Source organism: Rattus rattus, chromosome 11 (assembly GCF_011064425.1).
Source record: "Rattus rattus isolate New Zealand chromosome 11, Rrattus_CSIRO_v1, whole genome shotgun sequence".
Classification (NCBI taxonomy): domain Eukaryota; kingdom Metazoa; phylum Chordata; class Mammalia; order Rodentia; family Muridae; genus Rattus; species Rattus rattus.
Window position 1 is genome coordinate 33755278 of NC_046164.1, and position 27226 is coordinate 33782503.

The 27226-nt window shown below is 44.2% G+C and overlaps 2 protein-coding genes across 2 annotated transcripts in view; both read left to right on the plus strand.

Annotated features, from left to right (window-relative positions):
- The window catches only part of Arl9 (ADP ribosylation factor like GTPase 9), a 7231-nt gene extending 6214 nt beyond the window's left edge, over window positions 1-1017 (plus strand). The window contains exon 4 of the mRNA XM_032916935.1: window positions 730-1017. Coding sequence (XP_032772826.1) covers window positions 730-906 — 177 coding nt within the window. The 3' untranslated portion in view covers window positions 907-1017. The remainder of the gene's footprint in view (window positions 1-729) is intronic.
- Window positions 1018-6788: 5771 nt separating this feature from the next.
- Thegl (theg spermatid protein like) overlaps window positions 6789-27226 on the plus strand; it is a 48638-nt gene continuing 28200 nt past the window's right edge. The window contains exons 1-2 of the mRNA XM_032916658.1: window positions 6789-7403; window positions 27006-27039. Coding sequence (XP_032772549.1) covers window positions 6932-7403; window positions 27006-27039 — 506 coding nt within the window. The 5' untranslated portion in view covers window positions 6789-6931. The remainder of the gene's footprint in view (window positions 7404-27005; window positions 27040-27226) is intronic.

Genomic DNA, 27226 nt, shown 5'->3' on the forward strand with positions numbered 1-27226 from the left:
TGATTAACTGGAGACAAATCTATATACTACCGAATTCACGCCAAAGTCACCAAGGGCTCTATGACTAAATGAATTCAGGTTTTGAATAGGTAACAGATAATATACTGTAATTATCAACACCCAGTTACTGTATAAATAATGTGTATGTGTGTGTGCATGTATATAATGTATATGTATATATATATGTATGTGTGTGTGTGTGTGTGTGTGTGTGTGTGTGTGTACACACACATATCCCATCAAGGGAAGCCTCACAGGCTTCCAGAGCTATGAAGATAAGATTACACCCATAAGCCGCCATATATCCCATAAATTTTATATACAATTTTTGGTCAGAATTAATAACGAAAGCAACAAAGAACTCACAGTGATAAGTGCTGAAATCAGTCAAATATGATATGGACAGAAGATTGGTGGGTATGGTATAATGGCATGAAACTATAAACCCGACACTTGGAAGGCTCCTCGCAAAACCAAAATAAATAAGTAAATAATTAATTAAATGAAGTTAAAAAAAATAAAGTCTCCCCTTCCCCTCAGAAAGCACTGGCATACTTCTGATAACACTGTTTTTATTCATACTACCACTGGGGTTATAATAAAGTCTCAGTGGTCTCTCTTTTTTTGTATTAAGATGGTGGAGTCATTTAAAATAAAGAACAAGTATTTGTAACCAAAAACAGTACAGGCTAACTGAAGTTTTCTGTTCCTTTTCTGTCCTGGGAGAAGGATCTTGAAGCTGCCTATCGAATTACAGATATCCACGATGCTTTGGCTCTGTCTGACGTGGGGAACGACAGGAAGCTCTTCTTGTTTGGAACTCAGGTGACTAGGAATGGTTCAGAGATCCCCTCCACCATGCAAGATGCCAAAGACCTAATTACACACCTGGCCATAAATATGTAGAAGTGACTAAGACCCGCCCGGCCCTACTCAGCTCCCATCCAACCATCATCAGAGAGGGCTGAAAGGCAGGCTTAAGCCAAAATTTCCACTTTCAATAAAAAATAAGCCGTGCCTATTCTCTCAATGCAAAGCGTCCGTACGGAGAACACTGGCCAATTGGCTAAGATTTTGGTGGGTTTTTGGTTTTTTTGGTTTTTTTTTTTGTTTTGTTTTGTTTTGTTTTGTTTTTGTTTTTTTTTTAAGACTTTTAACTTTAAAATTTTAACATTATTTTCTTTGAGAGGAATGTGGGCTTTTGCTTTCCATGTTGAGAGCTGAACCCTGGGCCTCAGACGTGTTAAGCATGCAATCTACCCTGGTGCGTACCCACACGCCTGGATTAAGGTTTTTACTCAAAAGTAAAGGATGTATTGATCTTACCTGTGGCTTTTCTTTACGTTTTCTGTATATGTTCACGTGTGTACACGTGCATGAGGTCAGAAGATGATTTTAAGTGTCCTTTCTTGGGAACCATAAATCTTATACACTAGGGGTGGTTTGGTTTTTTGGTTTGTTTTTTGTTTGTTGTTTTTTTAGGGGAGTCGTTTGGTTTTGTTTTGCAGTTTCCATGGGTCAGACCCACATGCACATGCTTGTACGGCAAATATTTCACTGACTTAACCTCCAACTCCCCTCCCCCATGTGTGGTTTATCAGTAGCAATATTTATATTAAAATATTTAGACTCTTTTTGAATAATAATGCACATATCTTTCCCCCTGACCCAGAGCAGTGAAGATGAGTGAGTGCTCCCAGACCCCTAAATATTAACTAAATAGATGCAGGAAGAGACTAGAAGCTTGTCTGCTGCCAGCCTGACACACCAGCTGAGACAGAGTAGAAGTATGTTTTTAAATCATTTAACCTGTTTCTTTTGCACAGAGACAGGTTTTCTTCACAAGATTGTTTTGCCTTTTGAGACAAGACCTTACAGTGTACCCTGCAGTTCCCCCTACCTCAGCCTCCTGTGTGCTGTGTATGCCACCATGCAGGGTGGTAGGATTGTTTTGTTGCTTTCTTTGTTTTTAAAAATTATTTATTTCGTGTATATGAGTTCTCTGCATGCACATCTACAAGCCAGAAGAGGGTATCGGGTCCTATTATAGACGGTTGTGAGCCACCATGTTGTTGCTGGGAATTGAACTCAGGACCTCTGGAAGAGCAGTCAGCGCTCTTAACCACTGAGTCATCTCTCCAGCCCCATTAGGAATGTTTTGTAAAAGCAATTAGCTATACTTAACTACAGACACAATGCCTTAGAGGTTTACTGCTGTGAACAGAAACCATGACCAAGGCAATTCTTATAAGGACAACATTTAATTGGGGCTAGCTTATAGGTTCAGAGGTTCAGTCCCTTATCATCAAGGAGAGAGCATGGCAGCATCCAGGCAGGCACGGTGCAGGAGGAACTGAGAGTTCTACGTCTTCATCTGAAGGCTGCTAGCAGAATACTCACTTCCAGGCAGCTAGGATGAGGGTCTTAGAGCCCATACCCACAGTGACACACCTACTCCAACAAGGCCACACCTCTAAATAGTGCCATTCCCTGGGCCAAGCATATTCAAACCGTGACACACAGTAAGTCTGACTTGCTTTAATTTAATAATGATTTGCTTTAATTTACTAATGAGTTGTTTTTGGAAAGAGGATTTGGCCCATGCATCCTTTTAAAATTAGGAAACTCTGGCAAAAATACCAAATATGGCGAAGACGACAGCCATGCTCATAGCATATAGTTGTCTCTGCCACGCTCAAGTTACAACAATAGTTTGACTTAGGTGTGTGTCTTAGTTGGGGTTTCTAGTGCGGTGACGAAATACTAGGACTAAAGGCATAGTTTTCTTATACAACTCAAGACCACTTCCCAAGGGGGACCACGCCCATAGTACCCTGCATCCTCCCATGTCAATCATCAATCAAGAAAATGCACCATGGTCCTGCCCACAGACCAGGGTGGTGGAGGCAGTTTCTTAGTTGAGGTTCTCTCTTCCCAAATGACTCCAGCTTGTATCAAGTTGACATAAAACGAGGCAGGACAGACATGTTTACAGACATGTTCTTCCTCTGAGAAGTGAGTTCTCCTTCATGCTCAAGGCTGCAGCATCATGGTTAGCAGTATCCTATAACCAGCATCACTAGGATAAGAAAACATCAAAGCTCCTCCTCTCAGGCATGTCGAGGCCAGACTATACATTGATTTGAGAGGACTAGAAACCTGGGATTCCAGATTCTGCTCCAAGCCCTCCATGAGTGGACCCATGGACACATTCCTTTATCACCCTGGTTTTTCTCCCTGGGAAAGATTGTCTCAGATGCAGCCTCCCTCCAGCTGAACCTGGGCTTCTGTATGCTTTTGCTTAGGACGTATAAACCCTTGGGTGCCTTTATCCGACGTGAGAGCAATGTGGAGGTTTTATCCCATTCCGAGCTTAAATTGTATATTTTGGTAACAAGGGGTATGGCTGGTGATTTTCCTCTGGGGAACAGCTATTGAGAAACAACAGGGCTCTCATCGATTGATGGTGAAATTGAATAAAGTAAGAGCTCTGTACTGGAGACATCTCAGGCTGGTGACACAGACACGTGTCACAAGAGCTTTAGGGGAAAGTGAGGCTCACCCAAGCTATTGTGTTGTCAAAGGGGCTGCCCGGCTGGTAATTTTCCCATCATGCCTCATTAGGTGACATTTATTTCCTTGGAGAACCGATTGCTAGCCTGCCATGCTCAGAAAATATGGGTTCAGTCAAAACACCAAGAGGCACATGCCACGTTCGCTTATTCTCTTTGTAAACATTTATTGAGCACCAACTTACACGCTGGAACTTTCAGTTTGAAACAGTGGGAATTTAACTCACATTTGTCTGTACCAGAAAAGCGGGGTTAGCAGCCAACTTAGGAAGCTCACCATGGGCTGGAGAGATGGCTCAGCTCACAACCAAAAATATAAGCAAGCTCATCATACTCAGAAATGAGTACTCGGGGAGGGGAGCATGCCTGACCTCCATACGTGCACAGTGGTAGGTCTACATGCACATACAACACATGTACGAAAAATGTAATCAGATCTTTAAGGAGTCTATGTATTGAATGTTTTACCTGCACATTTGGAAGGGCACTGTGCGTGCGTGCCTGCATGCATGTGTGCGTGTGCCTGATTCCTGAAGAGGCCAGAAGAGGGTGCCAGCTTCCCTGGAACTGGAGGATAGTCACTTGTCTGGGTGTATGTATGGTGTGCACATCCCAGGTATACAGAAGCCTGCAGAGGTCAGAAATAGTGTTGGGCTCCTTGGAAATGGAGTGAGAGACCTGCTGAGAGCCACCCTGTAGCTGAGAGCTAAGCCCAGGTCCTCTGTAAGAGCAATAAACACTCTTAAGCACCGAGCCATCTTTCCAGGGTTCTAAGTGATCTTAAAAGCTGGGCCATCTACTCTGGCCCCCAAAATGTATTAGATTTTTTAAAAATGAGTTTAATGCAACAGATTGCCGGATACATTCATACCCTAGAATGAGTCTTCTAATTCCACTCCTATTAACTTCTACAAAAATGCTGTCTTTAATTTATAGGATCGTAAATTCAAGAAGGACCCAAATGATGTGAATGGTGTCTTTAGCTGTATATTTTGACAGATGATTTATTTCTTAACATTTTTAGTTCCTTCCGTGGAAAACACAGGACTAAGACCCCATCAGTTTGGCCCTTCTTTCTCATACTATTTTGGTTATGAAAGTGAGCACTTTCCAGACTTTGACACACACACACACACACACACACACACACACACACACACGGGATGATGTCACAGGTGAGGTAGGTACAAGATAGAATTAGGCCTGTCATTGGACGAGAAGGAAGGATGGGCGGGAGAAAAGTTTGAAGGAAGAGGAGGAGACAGGAATGGAAGAGGAGAGGAGAGAGAGAGTAGCTGGGGACAACATGGCAGCTGACATTAAGATTCCACATTGTACCTTTACAGGTTTTTATAAAATGTTGTTGAGGGATGGGTGGTACTGGGATTTGTATGTTTAGGTGGGCAATTATATTTTATCAATTGGATCAAAGGTTATTGTGTTGTGTGTTCTTTCATGTGTAGACTTAAGTGTAATGAAGTGTGGGGCGGCTGGTCTGGGCTGCCACGGAGTTGGGATGTGTGTTTCTGGCATGGAAAGCTGCCTTGGGAACTAGATAGGTAGAGAGATTGCTGCCAGGCTCAGAGAGAGGCCTTCCGCAGTGTGATATGGGATGGAGCAAAGTGGGTGAGAGGCTTTGCTGACTGAGACTTAAGATATCTAGCAGATATCTTGGGGCACTGCAGTGCCGGACCAATAGTGGGCAAAAAGACTTTTATATTTTATAATTTTATAACACACACACACACACACACACACAGAGCACACACTCACACACGTGCACATGCACACAGGCGGTAGGGGCTGAAAACACGGCCCACCACTTGAGGGGAAGCGCTTTTGCAGACGTTCCCAGTTCTGTTTCCAGCTCCTTTGGCAGCTCCTAACTGCCTGTAATTCCAGCTCGAGGGGGGATCTGATGCCTTCCCCTGGATCCCGTGGGCACCAAAACTAACAGAAGTCCGCACCAGGACTCACACCTAGAACTTAGAACTTACAAAACTGAGGCAAGAAGAATGCCACAAGTACAGGAGTACAAGCTAACATGGACCACATAGTTCCAAGCCCCACCTTGAACTGCTGAATAAGCTTATCTCAAAAAAAAAAAAAAAAAAAAGGTGGGTCAGCAGTAGAGAGGAGGGGCCCTAACAAGGCTACAAAAATCTTGTATTGCAGAAGTATTGCTCTAGGTAAGTAGACGAACACACAATTGTGCAGTTCACAAGATTAATTACATGAAATAGGACTAGTGCATCAGTAGCGATAGCTTAAGGGCCAAGTTCGCTTTCTCCCCCAGCTATAGAATTAACAGGCAGGAAGATCTACAGCACATCAGGCTACAGCAGAGACATCTGGAGCACCACAGACTGAATCAGCAGAAGAAAAGCATATATTGGGGGCGAGGAACACACAGGTGCATCCACACACAAGGAAAAGACCCTCTGCAGAGGGGAACTCGGGACTGGGGTTTTAAAACCTCAGGATAGTTTTCCTTCACCAATTTAGGGTTTGAAGGAAGCGAGGATGGTTGTCTAGTCCAGAACTGTTGTACGACAGGTTGAGCAGGCCTTGAACTTGTAGAGACAGTCTATCAGCAGGACGCCTGCTGGTGGGAGATAAAAGCCCGCACAGCTTTTAAGTTTCCACGCCTTTATCTCAAGTCACGAGAGTGTGGAAGAAGACGGCCATCTTGGAAACTCACCACCTTTATTGTCTAGTCATGGCTATCTGTCCAACTCCTAATCTCACTTTGATAGTGAGGTCTTTAATGGTACACAAGAAGTCCTTGAGTGTATGTTTGCTTTTACAACCTGTTGAAGTGTTTTGCTGTGAAGGCATGCTGAGTTTCACGTAAAGAAGCGGTTAAAGTTCTATACTTCTGATAAATACTAAGCTTGGACCAAGGGCCATGCTAATTAGTGTCCTTCCCCTCGCAACCTTCATTCCAACTGCTGAATTCTCACTGCCTTAGTGATGGGGGTCTTAAAAGCCCCCTATCCTCTCCCAGTCTTTGTAAAGAGTCGGTGTCGAGAACCTGGGTAACCTAACCAGTCAGGAAGCACGGCGGGTAGCCGAGGCCTCTCCCTTCACACCGAAAGTGGGAGCAGGATCTCCCCTCTCCTGGCGCGGTCACGCGTGTCTAACAGAGACGCATCCTAGGAGAGCATCGTGTCTCCATAGCAACTGGTGGTCCAGGAGCGGAGGCCCGACCGACGAGGCGGGGCTAGGCTGCGGGGGCGGAGCTGAGTCTGTCCCAGGCAGGGCGCCGGCTGCCCCGAAATCACCAGTCCATTCCGCGAACTGCGCTTGGGCGGCTGGCGGAGAGTTTGAACCCCAGGTAGCCAGAGCTTCTAACCGGAATGGAGGAAGGAAACTTCTCAGGATCCGAGCCATCTGAGGTGACGGATGGGCAGAACACCAACACCACGATGACGACCGAAACACACACAACCACTGAACACCAACCGAAGCCCCTTGTGGTCAGGCTCCTGGAGGTGCACAACTGTGATGAGGATGAAGAGGATGAGGAGGAGGAAGAAGAAGAGGACCACGAAGCGCCCAAGACTCACAAATCCCACGAGGCCTCCGTATCCTTCAAGTCCGTCAGCTCCAGTGATTCCCCCAAGGCCAGCGACCTTCCCCTGTCCTGCAAGGCCAGTGACTTCCTTGGGTCCTCCAAGGCCAGTGATCCCCCGGAGTCCTTCAAGGCCCTTCAGTCATCGGAGAGCCAGGAGGATGTTAAAGATGACTTGTTTTCCAACGCAGTGATTAGGACCTCCCCATCTTTGATGACCGAATACCCACCGCAGCTCCAGCTGACTTCCCAGAGAGGTAGGTTTAGCCCTGACCCCACTGAAATCCAGCCATCTAGAACTCGGGAATCCGCGCTAAATTTTTGTGTGTTGAAAAGGAACTTGACTCTACCTGCTGCTTTGCAGCCACCTCCCTTGGCACTTCAAGGAATCCAAAGGGAAGCTGACACCCTAATAATGACAGAAGCCACCTCACACTTCCGAGATTGAAGGTTCAATCGCGACACATACTAGGCAGGCACTCTAGGCCAGAAGCCTTTAATCCTTTGGTTTAGTACACATTGTTAGGTGTTACACCTCGACGATTCTTTATTATTTACACTTGAGGTGGGTTTTGTTTTTGTTTTTGTTTTTGTTTTTGTTTTTAATGATTTCTCTTACTTCCCAACCAAAAACAGATCCTCAAAGGGAGGATGTTTTGTCAGTGTCTGGTGCCCAGGGGAAACATTCAGGTAACAAGTACTGAAAGAGGGCATGCCACAGTTCATCCTCTGGTCAGACCCTCTCAAACTTAACAAGGTAACAAGGCCAGCGGACTTGAATGGAAACATCCCTGCTGTTAGCACTTGAGTTCACTTCCAGCTCTTCTCCAGAGACCGTTTGCACTGGACCTGCAATCCCATGTTCTCTCTAGAGATTGTTTCTCAACTGGCCCCAGTTCTATGGTTTAGTACACCTGTCACCCCTTACTACATCTCCCACCACTTCACTAGCTCTGGCTGGCCACCATACTAATGACAGATCTCCACCCCTGGTTAATCTCAGCAATCCATATACCCTGATCTCCACACTCTTGCTGTACAAAATTACATTATCGTGCTGATTGGTTTTATTTCAACTTCATTACTACAAATTTTAATTAGTACTGGGAACTTTCTGACAGACTCCCTTTTATTATCACATGAGTTTTCCCAGGCTCTGACATGACTAAATGCATTCTTCTTCTTCTTCTTCTCCTTCTCCTTCTCCTCCTTCTCCTTCTCCTTCTTCTTCTTTTCTTTTTTTAAACATTTATTTATTTCATGTATATGAGTGCACTGTCACTGTCTTCAGACACACCAGAAGAGGGCATCAGATCCCATTACAGATGGTTGTGAGTCACCATGTGGTTGCTGGGATTTGAACTCAGGACCTCTGGAAGAGCAGTCAGTGCTCTTAACCACTGAGTCACCTCTCCAGCCCCCAACCAAATGCACTCTTTATTCTCCACCAACCTTCACACTTTTGTCTTTCACCCAGTGGAAGACTGTACCTTATATTTTGTCAAGAAATAGAAGCAATTGATCATGAACTCACTAACTGGCCTCCTGACACGAGTACTAGAGTCTGCCTTTTCTCGTCTTTCAGGAGAGACTTGTGCTTTTTATGAAGCTGCATTCTCCACCTATGCCTCAGATTCCATTTGTTTCCTGAAGAACTCTGTTCTTACATCGGTCTCCACTCCTCTACAGCATGAATGTCTTCTTTTCTAATGAATCAGTCCTTCAAGCAAACACACTCTTAAGTTGAAACAACCTTTGACCCTATGCCTTCTTTACCCCCCCACCCCAACACACACACACTAGATCCACTTCCTCCTCTGATTCCCCTCTTGGCTACCTGCATAGGTCTCTCTTCTCTCTTATGTCATCAAAACCCCATCTCTGTCCTGTGTGTTGGGACCCTCGGTCCTTAGGCATGAGTCACTGGATTTCACATTTTGATGTCCTCATTGGAAGGTTTTGTTTTTCACCCCATCTTAGGCCCCACCTTCTCCCCCAAGCTCCTTTTAAGTGCTGCGCCATTTCAGAATCATCTTTCAAGCACTCTCTCCAGCTGTTTCCTGTAATTTGCACTCAATCCGTTGTCTCCTTTTACCAAAATTTAGCTCAACAGGCACCATTAGCCTACTGGTTCTACTGCTGTTTGGTTGTGTGTTGCTGTGCCCTGCGTTCTCCCGTCTCTCCTTGCCTTACCCTCCATGGCCCACTTTGTCCCTAGGTCACATCTATAGTAATATTCTCTTTCTTTCTGAAAGTCCCAGGCTGGCCTTGACTGGGATCCTCCTGAATCCTCTTTGTCCTGGAATTACAGACATGTGCTGCCACGCTTAGCTAGTTCTTCTGGGGACAGACAGATAACACAAAAGGAAGATAGACAACTGTGTGGACTGGTCTCTAAATTCATGACCTTGAAACTTCAAGTGGCCCCCTTAGCACTCTCAAACTACGTTTCCAAATGCCTCAGAAACCTCAGCGTTCACTTTCCTTACTTCCCTCTATCCCTTTCTTTAACACCGCTTCATCAAACATATAAAACCGAGGCTAGAGAGTGGGGAAGAGGGAATGTTGTGTCAGCATGGGGACCTGAGTCCTGATCTCAGCATCCATGTTGTGAGTGTGGCTCTTTTCCCCGTAAACTCCAGATGGAGGAGACAGACAGAAGGATCCCCCTGTGTCAAAGGAATAAGTTGGACAATGATTAAACAGGACACCCAGCCATTCTCGTCTGGCTTCCTTGAGCACATGTGTGTGCGCTTGAGCACATACACACTACTCACACTCTTTTTCTCTCTACCACAATGCACCTAAATAACCCCTTTCTCCAGTCCCTGCTGGATGAATCGTCTTTACATCTATTGATGGCCACTTCCGCCTTCTATCTGTTGGACTCATCCCATCTAACTTTAATTTTTAAAATGATTGTGTGTGTAGTGTGTATGGATGTATACCAATGATGCGTGTGTGTGTGTGTGTGTGTGTGTGTGTGTGTGTGTGTGTGTGTGTGTGTGTGGAGTCAGAGAACTGTTCTGCAGAGTCTATCTTTATGTGGGTTCTGCCAGGCCGCACACTGAGTCACGTCACCAGCCCCATCAAATCTTTCTCTGCTGCCTCTTTTGGTCCCCTCTTTCTTGGACCATCCCCATTGGGATGCAAATGTTATACAATTACTGTACCTGAAAACAGTCACAGACCTTCCCTCAGCCCCGTGGAGCCTTCCCTTCTAGCTACCACTCTATTTCTCTGCCTGACTTAGAGGGGGACCCCAAAAATCCTCAAGATAGTTAACATAGTTGTTTAAAAGTCATGATTTCAGTGTCCTCTTTTTTTGTGTTCTCTCGAGAACTAGTTAAGTTGAATTTTCATTCCCTCCACTGAGCAGAGGCTGCTTTTGTTGAGGTCACAATGACCTCTTCCTGCTCAAAATAAAGGTGGACCCTTCATTTGATACATTTCCTTCTATCCCGGGATACCAGTGTCCCTGTCAGAATACCAGTGTCCTTGTCAGAATACCAGTGTCCCTGTTACCCTACCTCATAAATTCTTCCTGACTCTATTTCCTTTGCATGGAGTCTTCTCTTCCCAGTATTTGCGTTGAAGCCACTGATGGCTGAGTCCTCTCAGATTCTTCTAGAATTCCCCTTTATTCTCTGCATGATGTCATCGGTTCCGTGGTCTCATTGCCAGTAGCTTTTCAAATTATTTACAGCTTTAACTTCTTCCCAGAACTGTTACGTAGCTCTCCTCGCCTGATTATCCACATGAAGCAGGCTCAATGTGTCAAGGAAACCTTGACAGCTTTAAACCACAAACAAATCTTAACTCTGAGCTGTATACTATGACCCTTTGTTAGTACCAAAATCATTATTTGTATTTTGTATCTTGTATTATATTTACGGTATTATCGTTCTTATGTCTTGCCTAGTGGACCACAATAGCTAGTGGCTCTTAGCCCCAGCCTCCAATTCATTGTTCACATAGGGGTCAGGGGAGTCTTCTAAAATACACATTACATACAGATTTCCTGCTCCCAACCACCCCAGAGGGAGTTCCAACCTTATGTGGCTTAATAATCTAAAGTCTAATTAGAGGGTCTCCCTAAACCTCACTCGATCCAGCCTAATCATTACCCTGATTTTGGTTTTTGAGATAAATTTCCATTACTCCACATTGGCTTCAAACTCAATGTGTAGCAGAGAGTGACCTTAAATTTCTGATCATCCTCTTCCTCCTCCTCCTCCTCCTCCTCCTCCACCTCCTATCTTCTTCCTCCTCCTCCTCCTCCTCCTCCTCCACGGTGCTTGGGATCCCGGGCATAGACTGTTGGACTTGGTTTATGATGGGCTTTGTGTGGGCTTGGTAAGTACTCTCTCCCTCAGCACAGCTACATCTCCAGCCCACTAACCTCATCTTGAACTTGACCCAGCATGTCCTATACTTTAGGATTCCCACTCGCCCAATCAGGGTTTTTTTGGTACGGCACCCTCTCCTACCTCTGAATCATGTCACCTTTCTTCAGCTAGGACACTCTCAGATCAAATATTTGATCTCTCCATATACCGAAACCAATAGTCTTTGGTCTGCTAGTGAAAAAGAACACATCCGACTCTGATATGTGTCTCTGTGTTTAGTTCTTTACCTCATTACGTCTCATGAGTGTAGAGCTTAATTTCTGTTGGATGAAGAAACTCTTTATTGACTTCTGTGTCATGAAATCCAAAGGGTCCTTTTGTGTCCTGGATGTTGTAAGAAGATTCAGGGTTAATATCCATGAGAGATGTAGAACAGATTTTGATGCAGGATATGCATACCATAGGCACTAGCTGTGGGAGTCTTGGTGTTAGCTTATTCAATCTCTTGGCAGCGTTTTATACATTTGGCTATTCCCTTGGAACACAGACTTTCTCATGTCCTCGGGGACAGGACACCCTTGTGAGAACAGAATTGAGAATGGGGGGATAAGGGTGAGGTGAGAGACGAGGAGGTCACGTGACGAACCTCAGGGAAATCTGACTCTGGAGACCAGCATCAGGGTGCAGATCCGAGTTGATTGTCCAGCTCACAAGCTGGACAGTGTTTGAGCCCATCCCAAGGCGTCCACACCACAGACACACCCTAGTTTGTTCCTCCAGCTTGTTCTCTGAATCCCCCTGCATCCCCAAGCTTAACAGATACCTTCCCGATGCTATGTTCACTTTAGACTCAAAATCTCCATATGTAACTGAGACTGACCAGAATTCAGAATCCTCCTGCCTCAGCCTCCTGAGGGCTGAGATCACAGGTGTGTGCCATCAAGTACAATTGGTTTTTGGTGTAGGGAATGTATAGGGTCCTTATAATAAGTGTGCTATGCTTGAAACCTAATGGTGACAATGTCAAAATTTATTGGGTAAAAATAAACTTGATTGATGGTATCAGTTTCATTCATTGGATTTACTTGCAAGAAGTCCCAGTTTCTCTTTATAGGTAGTCATTAGCAAGTATACCTCCTCCTCCTCCTCCTCCTCCTCCTCCTCCTCCTCCTCCTCCTCCTCCTCTTCCTCCTCCTCTTCCTCCTCCTCCTCCTCCTCCTCCTCCTCCTCCTCCTCTTCTTCTTCTTCTTCTTCTTCTTCTTCTTCTTCTTCTTCTTCTTCTTCTTCTTCTTCTTCTTCCTCCTCCTCCTCCTCCTCCTCCTCTTCCTCCTCCCCTCCTCCCCCCCTCCTCCTCCTCCTCTTCTTCTCTCTTCTTTCTCCTCTCCCTCCTCCCCCCTCCTCTCCCTCCTCGCCCTTTTTCTTCTTCCTCCTTCCCCTCCTCCTTATTCTTTTTTGAAATAGGATCTTTCCATGAAACCCTGTCTGTTCTGTTCTGGAACTCCCTAGGCAAACCAAGGTGGCCTTGAACTCACAGAGATCTGTCTGCCTCCAGTCCTGGGTACTGAGATTAAAGATGTGCGCCAAGCACAGGTTCTTTTATTTCAGTCCTAACTGCTAATGTTAACTCTCAGATCACACAGTCATCATAGGTACGCAATACTACTCATCGGGGGAGGGGGCAAGCAAAGCAGGGAGCTGGTACTGACGCAGAGTTACTGTGGCGATTAGGTAAGACTTTAAGGAGCCCAATTAGAGAGCCTGGGGTGGTGGCACACACCTTTAAGCCCCGGGGTTTAGAAGGCAGAGATGGGAGGGTGTCCATAAGTCTGAGGCCTGCCTGTCTCAAATAGGAAAGGAGCACGGTTTCAGAGTTGAGTTGAGCTGAGCTGCAGAGGTGAGGTGCAGGACTATGAAGTCACGGAGGCAGCGACTGCAGGCCTGTGGAGGCCCAGTCCAGACAGCCAGTAGTTAAGCATGCTGTGTCAGTAACGGAGATAGTCTGAGTGAAGCCCCAAGACAGTCAAGAATTCTCTGCCTATTGGTCATTGGTGCATATGGTGGGGTCCCATGACAGGATATGGGGTTGGTCACCACCACAGTTAGATGACTTCTTCTATACGGGCTCCAAGCGTGGTCTTCTTCTTCAGTCTGGCATGTCTTTGAAAAGTTCCCAAGCCCATATCTTCTGTTATGGCTTCTATGTGCCCTGTTCCCAGTGTACTTGGGAAAGTTTACAGCCAGTGCCTCAGTACTGCAAGAGCCACTTGTCATTCTGAGCCTCACGGCTGTGCTTAACAGGCAGCCTCTACCTGTACAGTGAGATAAAAAGCCATCTGCCTTTGCCTCTGCACCGAACAGGGAACCAAATTCTGCTGGGGGCAAAATACAACGGAAAAGCTGCTGTTTCCACACAGTATGGGGTAACTTAGAGCCAGGCACAGTGTGAGCATGGCAGTCTTCAAGCACAGTGGGCAGCTCTGTCCTTGGGAGCCATATCTCTACGTTCCCTTCGCCCTTAAGTGGGATCCTCGGATCAAACTGAGGACCTCAAGTTTACGTCAGATAACTACATCTGACAAGCACCTCAGCAGATGCTTTAATGTTTTACTTTGACGTAGAGTCTTGCTACATTGCCCAGAACTTGTGATTCCTCTGCCTCAGCCTCCCTAGTAGCTAGGACTATAGGCCTGCGTTACAAAGCCCAGCGCCAAGCTACATTTTTATATTCTCGCTTACTCTCTCCCTTAATGCCAACTCACATATTCAATAGCCTACTGGACATCTCCACTCAAATGGGGTATTGGTATAGAGTAGTACAGACATGAGGCTGTGTATAGCTAGCATTTTACTATGTCCCTGCTCACTCAGTATGACTCTTCCACCCAATAAACACTGTCTGGGTGCCTAGTTAGAAGATGCCCTGCTGTCTTTGATGTGCAAGGAAGAAGAAGACGTTTATCGAGATTCAGTTCACAGCGTTAAGATATATAATGGGTTCTATCCACCATCAGGCCACCTAACAATCATAGCTATGATTAAAACTTATCACATACTGTATTCACATATAGGCTCTGGGATGTGGGTGCGTGAGTATAACATGGATTCCATTTTTGAGCTCCTATCTATGTGGTTAGGGAGAATGGATGTGTCCATAGCAATAACACATTCTTAGCATAATAGGAAAGAGGGCTGGAGTATCTCACAGGGCTGGAGTATCTCACAGGACAGTTCACTTCTGAGTTAGCAGGTAATGATAGCCTCCTTCTAAGTAAAAGGAAAGCTTAGAAGAAAGCACATCTAAAAAGTATTCTTAAAGCCACTTACCTAGAACAATTGAGAACCACTGACCTAGAGTATTCAATGTGGATTTAGGGAAGCAATTTAAATAAGGTCTCAGAAGAGTATAGTAGGAAGTCATAGCGAGTGAATATTTTCTCTTTCTCTCAGTGCCAGGGATCAAGCCTGCAGCTAGGCTGTATCCTCATGTCCTTAGTTCTATAGGGCAACATACACTATGTAATTCATGCTGGCCTTCGACTCCAGAGCCTTCTGTTTCTGCCTCCTAAGTGCTGGGGTTACAAGTGTGCACTACCAAGCCTGCCAAGAATTGTCTAAATTTAAAACATTTTGAGGCCAGCCACATGGCCCAACAGATAAAAGACACTTACCACCAGACCTGACAAACTAAATTCAATGCTCAAGACCCACATAGAAGAAAGAACCAACTCCAGCAGCAGTTTGTTTTAGGACACACACACACACACACACACACACACACACACACACACACACACACACACACACAGAGGGGGGGTGGAGAGAGAAAGAAACTCACAAACAGTGTAAATGCAATTTAAAAACTTTTAATCGCAGACTACAAGAAGCTCAATAGAAGGAAGACCAAACTGTGGTTGCTTCAGTCTTTCTTAGAAGGGGGAACAAAAATACTCACAGAAGAAAATATGGAGACAAAGTGTGGAACAGAGACTGAAGGAAAGGCCATCCAGAAACTGCCACACATGGGGATCCATCCCATATATAGACACCAAACCCAGACACTATTGCAGATGCCAAGAAGTGTATGCTGACAGGAGCCTGATATAACTGTCTCCTGAGAGGCTTTGCCAGAGCATGGCAAATACAGAGGCAGATGCTTGCAGCCAACCATTGAACTGAGAATGGGATCCCCAGAAGAGGAGTTAGAGAAAGAACTGAAGGAGCTGAAGGGGTTTGCAACCCCATAGGAAGAACAACAATGTCAAACAACCAGACTTCTCAGAGCACCCAGGGACTAAACCACCATCCCAAGAGTACACAAGGATGGGCCTATGGCTCCAGCTGCACATGTAGCAGAGGATGGCCTTGTCTGAGCATCAATGTGAGGAGGGGCCATTGGTCCTGTCAAGGCTCGATACCCCAGTGTAGTGGAATATCAGGGCAGGGAGGTAGGAGGGAGTGAGTGGGTGGGGGAGTGGGGGAGCACCCTCATAGAAGCAGAGGGAGAGAGCAGGTTTCTGGAGGGGAAACCAGGAAAGGGTTTGAAATGTAAATAAAAAACATCCAATAAAAAATAAAACAAAACTTTCAAAAAATGTTTTGACATTTGTAAGACTTTTTATAGATATAAAGGCTAGAGTCATATAAAAAGTACACATCTCAGCCCTGCCCTGTGCTCTCCCAACTCCTCTCTGACCTTTTACAGGGAACCGATAGTTTGCATGTCTTTATAGAAACAAGCATAAGCGTGATTTCCCATGTCTCCCTCCACAGTAGCGCAGTGCATGATCTGCATGCATTCTTTCTTCCACTGGACAATACAGCGTTTCTTTCTTTCTTTTTTTAAAAATGCATATCTGTCTTGCCTAGGAAGCGCAAGGCCCTGGGTTCGGTCCCCAGCTCCGAAAAAAAGAACCAAAAAAAAAAAAAATGCATATCTGTGAGGCGCAGTGGCCCACGCCTTTAAGCCCAGCACTCAGGAGGCAGAGGCAGGTTGATCTCTAAGTCTGAGGCCAGCCTGGTCTACACAGTGATTTCTAGGACAGCCAGAGCTACATAGTGAGACCCGTCAAACACAAAACACAACACAAAACAAAAGTATATCTCCTTATTTAAATCCCTCATTGCTTCCTAGACCTTGCTGAGACATACAGTAGAGAGGTAAGCACACGTAGTGCCAAGAGAGCTTCCAGAAGGTCGCCGCAGAGTGCAATGAGCAATTAAGAAACTGTGTCACGAACATGCCTGTCTCAGTGTTTTATTTCTGCAATGAAACACATGACCAAAGGCAGACTGGGGAGGAAAGGGTTTGCCGAGCTTCATCTCCACATTGCTGTTCATCATTGAAGGAAGTCAGGACAGGAACTCAGATGGAGCAGGAGCTGAGGCAGAGGCCACGGAGGAGTGAGTGCTGCTTATTGGATTGTTCCTCATGGCTTGCTTGGTCGACTTTCTTTTTTTTTTCTTTTTTTTCGGAGCTGGGGACCGAACCCAGGGCCTTGCGCTTGCTAGGCAAGCGCTCTACCACTGAGCTAAATCCCCAACCCCGCTTGGTCGACTTTCTTATAGAACCCAGGACCATCAGTCCAGGGACGGCCCCACCCACAGTAGACTAGGCCCTCCCCCATTGATCATTAATTGGGAAAAATGCCTTATAGCTGGATCTGGAGGCATTTTCCCAAACGAGGCTCCTTACTCTCTCCTGACTCTACCCGTGTCCAGTTGACACATAACCCCAGCCAGTCCAATGCCCAGAGGAGGCAGTGCTTTTATTACGGTTCCTCTTCCCAGGTGACTCTAGGTTCGTGTCCAGTTGACAGCTGGACCCAATCGTGAGCATGGACTTATTTCTGTTTCCACCCGTTTATGTGCTATGCCTTCCACTCCTTAATCCGAGGGAGGCAAACACTAGTGGAGGAGGAGAGAAAATAAAACAAAACAAAAAGAATGGGGGTTGGGGATTTAGCTCAGTGGTAGGCGCTTGCCTAGGAAGCGCAAGGCCCTGGGTTCGGTCCCCAGCTCCGAAAAAAAGAACCAAAAAAAAAAAAAAAAAGAATGTATAGCGAAGCCCAGCATAAAGCCATCTGGAACATTCTACCACTACAAGCACGTACACTAGCTTTTGAAAACACAGAAATCCCCTCTGGCACATTTCTTGGTAGACTTCTTCTTCCATGTTTTGCCCTCCCAGGTCAACTTCCCCTCATTGGTATGGAGTTCTTAGAAGGCAGGCAGGGCCAGGTGAGGATTTCTTCCATGTTGACATTTCATCTTCGTTACCTTACAGGACTTACCCCAGGGAATGACTGGGTCGGGTAGGAGGTCCTGGAAACCTCCGTCCAGAAGGTGGCAGTCTTGTCCATCGATGACGCAGAGTCCCACACCATCAGCCCGTTTGCCGGCTGTAGAGGCTGTGCTATAAGCAATGGGGTTTGGTTCCACGGGGTAAAATTGAAACCCGGAAATGGCGTGATGGAGCTGTAACGTTCTGATGGTCTCTGGGAGGAAGAAGTAAGTGCTCAGCCATCTCGCTCCAGATCCTTCAGCTTGCTGGATCCCCTAGAGAAGACGCAAGGTCCCTCCAGGGTTGGGGGTCATCTGACCTAACCACAGGTCCCGCAGCCCTTCCTCCTCGCTGTTTTCAGTCACACTGGTCTCATGGCACTGCTGTGCCTGTGACCCATCTCCTTCACAGGGCTTTCAGACTTCCTCTGCTGCAGTGCTCTCTCTGAGTTCCTTCTTCCCTAAAGTTGGCAATGTCTTCTGCTCAGCCAGCGCAGCCAGCGTATGCATCATTTCTACCCTGGACCTACTTACCTGATTCCTGTCCATCTTTCTCTCCATTGTGTTAAGCCGCACAGGACAGGACTATTTACAGGAACTTTAGACTCTTGGGTTTTTTCCTATTCTAAAGCTTGGAAGAGGTGGATGAAGGGAGTCTTCTACATGAACACTTTTGTTACCCTCTTGATTTGGTTGGGAGCTACTGAGCTCAAGAAACCGGCGTCCATGGATTGTTTTAAATATTTGACAGCATTTTGTTGTATCTGCAAGACAACCCATTAGAGGAAGCACTATTTATGTGTCCCCTTTACAAATGAGCTGTTTGGGACACAGCAGTCAAATGACCAACCAGAGGTCATGCACACAGTAACAGCGGGTATTGAGCAGGGTGGGAAGACCCCATAGCCTTCTCTTCATTGTTACTCTATGCTCTTCCTCACTTCATGGGGAAATCCTGTTATAAGTGCCAGGAGTGACCCAAGGTTGGCCAATCTTTGTGGGGACCTTTAGTGTTTAGAATTTGTAGTGTGTGTGTGTGTGTGTGTGTGTGTGTGTGCGCACATACACACATATACACATGCACACATATACGCATACACACATATATGCACACAACATACACATACACACATACACACATACACATGCACACATATACGCATGCCTTACTACATCTCAGACTAACCTCAAACTGAAAATCCTCTGCCCTAGCCTCCCAGGTACTGACTTTACAGTGTACTTTATAGAATATTTCAGCTGACATGTTTGATGTATGACTCATGAGGGCCAGCAGGGAGTCTGGGTTTTAATGCAGTTGCTTCCTCTGTGCACATCTCTGACAATGTGTGCTGCCTCTCTAAGTATGCAAGCTTTTAGAGGGAAATAAAACAGGCAAATGCACATTCATAATCGTCTTTAACTGTCCACATGAGATTAAAATGACATACTATAATAAATGTCATAATTAGAATTACTTTTCTTTTTCCAAGTTTTAAGAAAAGAATCCATCACCAGGCACAAGTTTCCTTGTTTGAAATTATTTTTTGAAGCATTCACACAATCATGCAGTATGTAATACTCATGTTCGCCCCCTACAATCTCCTTCCATGAGATACATGCGCTCCAAGAGTTTAGGACAGGGACTCTTGTCCCCGGCTTCATCTCTTTCCTAACTTCATGTCCTATTTTTCAAAATTGTTAGTAGTCCAGAGTCCAATTGCTCATGGCCATGCCATCTACTGGGGCCTGAGCAATCTACCAGCCTCCAGTCCCCAAAGTACAGAGTGACCACCCCTCCATCAACTTCTAATATCTCCTCAATAGGGGTGGGGCTTGGGGCTCCTCCCACGTCCATGCTGTGTGGTCTGGGCTGCTGAGGTGCTGTGTGAAATAGCCCTGTTGTAGCCCAACGCCAGCACACACCAGCTCTCTCCTGACTGCTTTTACGTTCTTGCTGGGTGTTGGATGAACTAACAGCTGTTCAGTTATTGTATTTGGCCCTCTCACTGGTTTTGACTCTTTGTTTTAGTGTCTACCTGCCACAAAAGGAGCTTCTTGAACCAGTGTGACCATTTAACAAGGCAATGATAGGTTCCCCTCGAGCCTACAGTTTCCTCAGCTACAGGATTTTGACCATGTTTATAGCATCAAGCGTGAAATAATTCCTATAGAACAGGCCTCACAGCCCCTCAGAGAGCAGCTACCTCCACAGCTGTGAGGCCACTATTGCACGAGTGGCCATGCATTGCCCGCAGCTTGAAATTGTATGAAAATATTTCATTTAAAAACGTTGTTGTTGGTGGTGTTTTGCTCTTTGTTTGTTTATTTGACATGCATAGTTAACATCACTAGTGCACTGAAAAATGTCTCTTGTTTTTCCTTTAAAAGAAAGCTTCAAATACATAAAATAGAGTGTTATAATAGCAAACGAACTTGTGTGTCCATCATCTAGTTTTAACAGTAAGTTTTTGGGATCAAGTCCTCTTTTTGTTTTATTTTGCTTTTGTTTTTCTCCAGATGAGTTTCTCTGTGTAGCCCTTGTTGTCCTGGAACTCTCTAAGTAGACCAGGCTGGCCTCGAACTCATAGAGATCCACCCGGGGAGCACTGGGATTAAAGGCATGAACCTCACTCACCACTGCCCCTATTGGAATCCTGTTTAATTCAGGCATTTTCTTCACTGCCCACTCCAAATTTGGGGGGCATCCTGCAGGGCAAATTTTGTTTTAGAGAAAATTACGGACACCATGGCATTTTACCCATAAATACCTCTAATTGCTAAGGATTTAAAACTTCACAATAACTCTGCCATTGTTGTAACCAAATTTATTTTTCGAATAGCCACAATAAATAGTTAAGCTCCCTAATTGTCTCAAAACTGCATCTCATTCATGGTGCATGGTGTAATTGCAATACTCAAAGAAACAGAAGGATCACAGGTTCAAGGCTAACCTGGGCTAGTTAGGCAGTTCTAGACTAGGCTAGACTATATATAAAAAATCATCTTAAATTATTTTTATCCTTTAGTTGCTCCGTTTAGGACACAGGGCCACACATTTGGGAACTAACCCTATCACTTAATGCCCTATCTCTTTGAAACATTGTTTCTTCATTAGAAATATTCGGTGGAATTGCCCACTCCCTGCACGTTCTGTAGAATCTTAACCTGTGCTCCCTGCTGCCTTGTTTCCTGCACACCGCCCTTGTAGACTGTGGATTGCTTCAGTTCAGAACGAATTCTTTTCGTCACCGTGTGCTTCCAGGGACTCTCAGTTGGGGTGTCGCACTTGCTGTCGAGCTCTCCCACTAGTGGGGCATCTGGGCTGGGAAAGGAGAGATCACCACTATCCCTCCTTTATTTCCCTCAACGGTTTTAGCCACCAGTCTTTTCATTGTCTGCGTCCCATTGGGTCAGTGAGTAGCTCTGTGTTTGAAGCTCTCCCTGGAAATCGTTCATGTGACAACTGAATTCTTTTCTTTTTTCCATCCTACAATCTTATGTCCTTCATTCTGCTCTACATTGATTTTATAAAAAATAAAATTTAAGCCAAGCATGGTGGCACATGCCTTTAATCCCAGTACTCTGGAGACAAGAGGCAGATGGATCTCTGTGAGTTCGATGATGATTTCGATAGGGGAGTTCTCTGTAATCATTCTATTCTTGCATTTATTCAAGCTAATCAAGATTCCTTGGGGTGTTTATTGTCATTTATGGAGTGATGAATAGGTTCTTGCTGGGACGTCTATGCAAGAAAACCTCTTTTACAAATACATTAGGGAAGATCGTTCCCTGGTTACAGTATCTACTGGGAACTCCCTTGGCGTTATGAGTTTAATCTCACTTCATAAACCACCTCGAGAGTAATTTCTTAGACCTGGAAAAATGACTCATGCCCTTCCAGAGGACGGGAATTAGGATCCCAGGGCCCAGCACCCAAGCCAGCAAGCCTCTCAACTCGTGACTTGCTCCGGGCACCTCACGCTCACTTCTGGCCTCTTTAGGCATGTACACACTCACTTGCCCCATACAGATAAAAAAATTATATATATGTATAATATTATATATATATATTCTTTTAAAAAGTAAACTTTGAAGAAGGAACATAGAAATCCTATTCACCTCTCCATGATCAACACTACTTTAATCTGTGCCCTGCGTGACGCCTTTAAGATCTCATAGGACAAATTTTATGATGTCAATATGTCAATACTTGACCAACAGAAGGCGTGGCCCAAACAAGCCCCGCCCTGCTCCCGCCTCCTCCCCACCTCCTCCCTTTCTTGTTACCACCACCTCCCCGCTCCCCACCCCGAGGCAGTGTTCAGTCTGCGCCCATGAAGTCTTTGTGGGTGTCCCCTACCTAACCAGCCACTGCTCGCTCGCTGCAGCCAAGATATCGCAAAGTCCCATCGCCCACAGCGTCTGGAGGCCCATGGCCAGTCACCTCGGACGTTCATCAGTGCCAGCCATCTCTAAAAGGATAGTTCCCAACAATGCCTGGGCGTCTCAGACAACGGGAAGGTCAGCGCACCAGAGGCCGTGTGGCCACTCCTGTACACATGGAAGAAAAACGTGGAAAACCAAGACGTCATAAATCCAGACCCGCACAGAAAAGTCCACAAACCGGTACAACCCTTGAACATCCTCCCGATGTTTGAACTTCGATGATGTATGAGTAGCGGGTGGGCATGCATCTGCTAGGAGTTAGGGAAAGGAGTGGGGTGTATGATCAAAAGATAGTGTATACATGTGCATAATTCTCAAAGAACTAGTAACATCATATTATGAAAAAAATTGTCTATGAAAGAATAAAAACAAGAAATAAAGCTGGCAAAGGCCTTGCAGCCCTCCAAAAGTCACTCCCATTTTAACACAATAGTTCCTCTTTTGTCCACAGGAAAGCGATTCTAAGCCATTCTCCAAATGCCTGAGACCTCCCATTGTACTCAACTGAAGTGCAGTATGTTTTTTAAAGTGTACAATACTTGTGATAAATCTTGACTTAAATAAGTGTAGTATGAGATTAAAATGAGTCATGCTGAAAATGTAACATTAACATATTTCATTGTAACATGTTATAATGGAAGTTGTTTAAAACGTATGAATTGCTGACCTCTCAAAGTTTCTATTTAATATTTTCAGGCTTCAGCTGACTAAAGACCACCAAAAATGAAATCAGTAATAAAGGGGACTTCTGTGTTAAGGGAAGCTAGTGAAGGCTTGCAGTTGCTTTTGACACTGTGCTGGGCTTTTCTGTATGTTCTCTGGTTCTGTTTTATTTTTCTTCTTCTCTGACTAGTGTTTGCTTCCCTCCTAGAATTAATTGTTAATTCTAACAATAGATACCTTTCTGTGGTATTTTCCTGTGTGCATTCATATAAGCAACCTCAAATGGGTGGAAAACACCAGCACATAAGTCGATGAAGATAGAAAGAAGGGCGTGTCCACAATTCGGTTTACATTGCATTTTTTTTATCTGTAGAAATTTAAACAGCTTCTTCACTTACAAAATTTGGGAATAAATTATGGCTTCCATTTGCTGGATATTTCCTGTATGAGCACCGTGCAGCTCTTCATGTACACGGTGTTACTCAACTTTCACTTGCCTTGTGGACCCATTTCACCAAGTTAGAGAGCAGGAGTTCACATGCTCAAGGTCAGAGCCTAGAGTCGGGATTTGGTTTCAAGCAGTCTGACTCCAGAGCCATTGCTCTCAGCCATAACACAATATTGTAAGAATCCCAATCTATTGCCTTTAAAAATACTTTACACCTGTGCCCCATCTCCAGAGATTACGATTTAATTGATCTGAGATGTGGACTGAGACCCGAAATTTTTAAACGATCCCCAGGTGAATCTTATCTGCAGACCACATTGGAAAGGACATAGCGCTGTTTTGCATGGGGCATTGCCTACCACTGGCCACTGCAGAGCTGGTCTACCCTGCCAGTGAATGAGGTAACCTCAAGGGTGTCCTTTATGAAAAGTGAGCTCATTGAGAGACATAGTGTGAACAAGTAACAGTCTTGCTATTTGTTCTTATTAACTGTATCTACAGATCATCCATTAGGATGAATTCAGCATTAAACTGACATTGGCCTGTGCGTCTGAAGCTGAGAACCAGTTAGTGTCATAGGGAAAGCCCATAGGATAAAAGCTGCAGCTTCCATGGATGATAACATCACAACTGTGTCATAAAGTACCCTCTCCCTTTCCTTAGGTCAGAATGAGCTTAGCCTTAGAGAGAACAACTAGAAATGCCTGAGTACCAGACCTGCCCGGACCTTTAGGGAATGGTACTGGGTGGGACACAGCCTCAGATGAAGATCAAAGACTGATGACCCCTGGCCCCAAATAATCTTATATTTGTGCTTCAATAAGCACTGGCTTTTTTTCTCCCTCGGGCTCAAGGACCTTTCACTGGCAGGGCAAGAGGCTTGGAACTCTAACTCTTCATGAACCAAAGAGAACACAAAGGAAGATTTAAAAAAAAATTTTTTTTTTATATAGGCAACACATACAGACATACATATACGTACTCTGGTCAGGACCTGCCTGTCTTATCAACTCCACAAGTGTTTATGCATACTTACATACATGCACATATACTGACACATACATATACCTACATACATGCATATATATATATATATATATATATATATATATATATATATATATTTGTATATTTGGTGGATGGGGCTGAGCCCCAAATGCCACACTTTAGTTCTTTCTGGTCTTTTTATATTTTGTTAGACAAAAGTTGTTGAGAAAATTACCTCATAGATAAAATGTTGCACAAAAAGGGAGTTACAGAAGGATGTCAATAGTAAGTTCAAAGTGGGGTTTCATTCTGTAAGCTCATTATAAGTTCAAAGCAACAGTTTTATATAGCCTTGCTTTACCATGGTGCACACCTGCAGCTTCATCCTTGGATCCAACCTAGAATGAATGTTTTTTCTTGATTACAAATTTGTCCCAAGCCTATTTCTCCTTTTAGTGTAATTGTAAAAGCTCATTGTACTTCTTTTTTTTTTTTTTTTTTTTTTTTTTTGTTTTTTTTTTGGAGCTGGGGACCGAACCCAGGGCCTTGCGCTTCCTAGGTAAGCGTCTACCACTGAGCTAAATCCCCAGCCCCATTGTACTTCTTATTATGCAGTTTTTACTTACTATTACGAGTAGTGGGCATATTCTGTTCTTGGTTCTAATTTTGTGACATCTTTCTGGCAAAACAACTAAAACCACCTTTTAAAACGTTCTTCCAAAAATTATCTGAATCAAATCAGGAATTCTATAAAATCATTAATTCATCTAGACAGCATTAATTCATGAAAGTTCATACTTTATGTTGAGCTGCAGGAAATCTGCCCAATTGGGTGGGCGAATGCCCAGGAATCATTAGGCTGTAATAGTGACAGGAAAAGGCATATCCGCAGCAAGAAGAGACACTGAGTCTCATCTTTCCAGTTTACCATGGGTCTCTTCCACCAGGCTGCCACCTCCTTGTGAGGACAGGCACTTTGACCTCCTCTGTTCTCTCCACATTCATCTTTCCTGCACGTAAGAGCCAAGGCTGGAGTTTTCCTCTTTCACAGTGATCCGATAGAACCTTGGGTGCACTAAAGTTGTAACTAGTAATTTAAATTACCATTCATATATACAAGGTGCTTTGCATGCATACATACACATCAATTATTATCTGTCAGCTATGTATCTGTCTGTCTATCTATCTATCTATCTACATACCTATCTTTGATTTTTACACAGATCACATTCACACAGATCTTTACACAAATCTATTATCCTCCCCTCTGAAAGAGGGAAATTGAATCTCATAGAACTTAATCTGATTGCCCAAGATCATGTAGTTAAAAAAAGCGACAAAGCTGGCGTTGGAGCAGTATCTCCCCAGTGCTAGCATACAGCTGCTCTCCTCTATGGAAAACACTGCAGAGTGCAGAATGTGAAAACTCCTACAAATCGACCGTATTTTTCTACCAAAACCATGAACTTCTATGCATGCATTTTCATTTCCTTAATCATGCCTCCTGGTTAAGAGATCGCCAGTTTACCAGTTTCTTCTGTCAAGGACACCATGATGAATATTTTTAGGCATACATTTTTGCCTTAGGGTAGAATGTTTTTAGGCATACATTTACCTTAGGGTACATTTCTAGAAACAGAATTGGGTCACAACGGGTGAAGGCTGCTGACCCACAATCCCAACTTACCCTTCATGGTGCACTAACTTAAAACATGTGCCTGCCGTGCGTCTCATTCACAGCCAGCAAAGACATTTTACTAATTGCATAGCTTTAAAAAATTATCACTTTTCATTTACATTGTTTTGATTAAAAGTAAGCTTGATTTTTAAAAATTGTTTGTTGGCCTTTTGTGGATTTTCATATTGGAATGTAACTCATACCCTTAACCTGTTTTACTCTTGGTACATGTTTCACTATGTTTTCTGTTCCGACTTTCATAGTCTTCAAATAGTTAACACTGGTAAGCATTTATCCTGTTCGCTGTCTGATATTTCTTGAATGTTTTGTTTCTGATATAGATTTAAATTTTTTTACACACAGAGTTAAAAAAATTGAAGTTGGCATGTAGAACAATAGGTTGCGGTATGGCATTTGTGACATATTTTTGTAATCTTCCTCCCCAATCCTCCTTATGTCCGTTTTCATGTCAGACTCTGTACTAATGATATAGTCTACTATCTTTTTTATCCCCTTCCTTAGGACTTCTTTTTTGCCTCCTGTGGTTCCCTTTCTAATCTTATGGCAAATCCCACCACCACACATATATAAAATTTAAAATTTAGTATATGCATATAAGAAAAAATGTGGTTCATGAATATAGGTTGCTTTGCTTAATACAATTCTAATTTCATTCATTTTCCTGCAAATAATCATGATTTTACTTTTCTTTATAACAGAATATTATATTGGACACACATAAGTTTTAAGTTTTAAATATTTTAATCTGTTTGGTCAACTTTAACCCAAAAAATTAAAACCCAATGATTTAATGTTTTATTGTTTTCCAGCCCAGCTTTAAAAAACTTGAACCCCTTGATTCGTGTTTGCTTTATTTTAGTACATGGCATGATGTATTTAATTTCAACATTATTTCCCCAATAGTTACTTTTGTGCTCTTTTGATTTGTGACGTCGTCTTGTATCTTTTATTCCTGTTGAATCTAATTTTTGCTTTTATTTTCTTTTAGCACACCCTGCTACCCGTGACCTTGTAAAGAAATGGTAAGACCACGAGGATAACACCATTCTCATACCTGAACTGCTGACCAGCAAAGCCAGATGCTAGACTCCCGGAGCAGAAGCCTGTCTTGGGGCTTCTGGGGAGACTCCTTGCTTTTCCCCTGTGACAGGCTGGGCTCTTTCTGAATCACAGTTCCAATGGGAAGGAGAAAGAAGAAGGGCTGGGGAA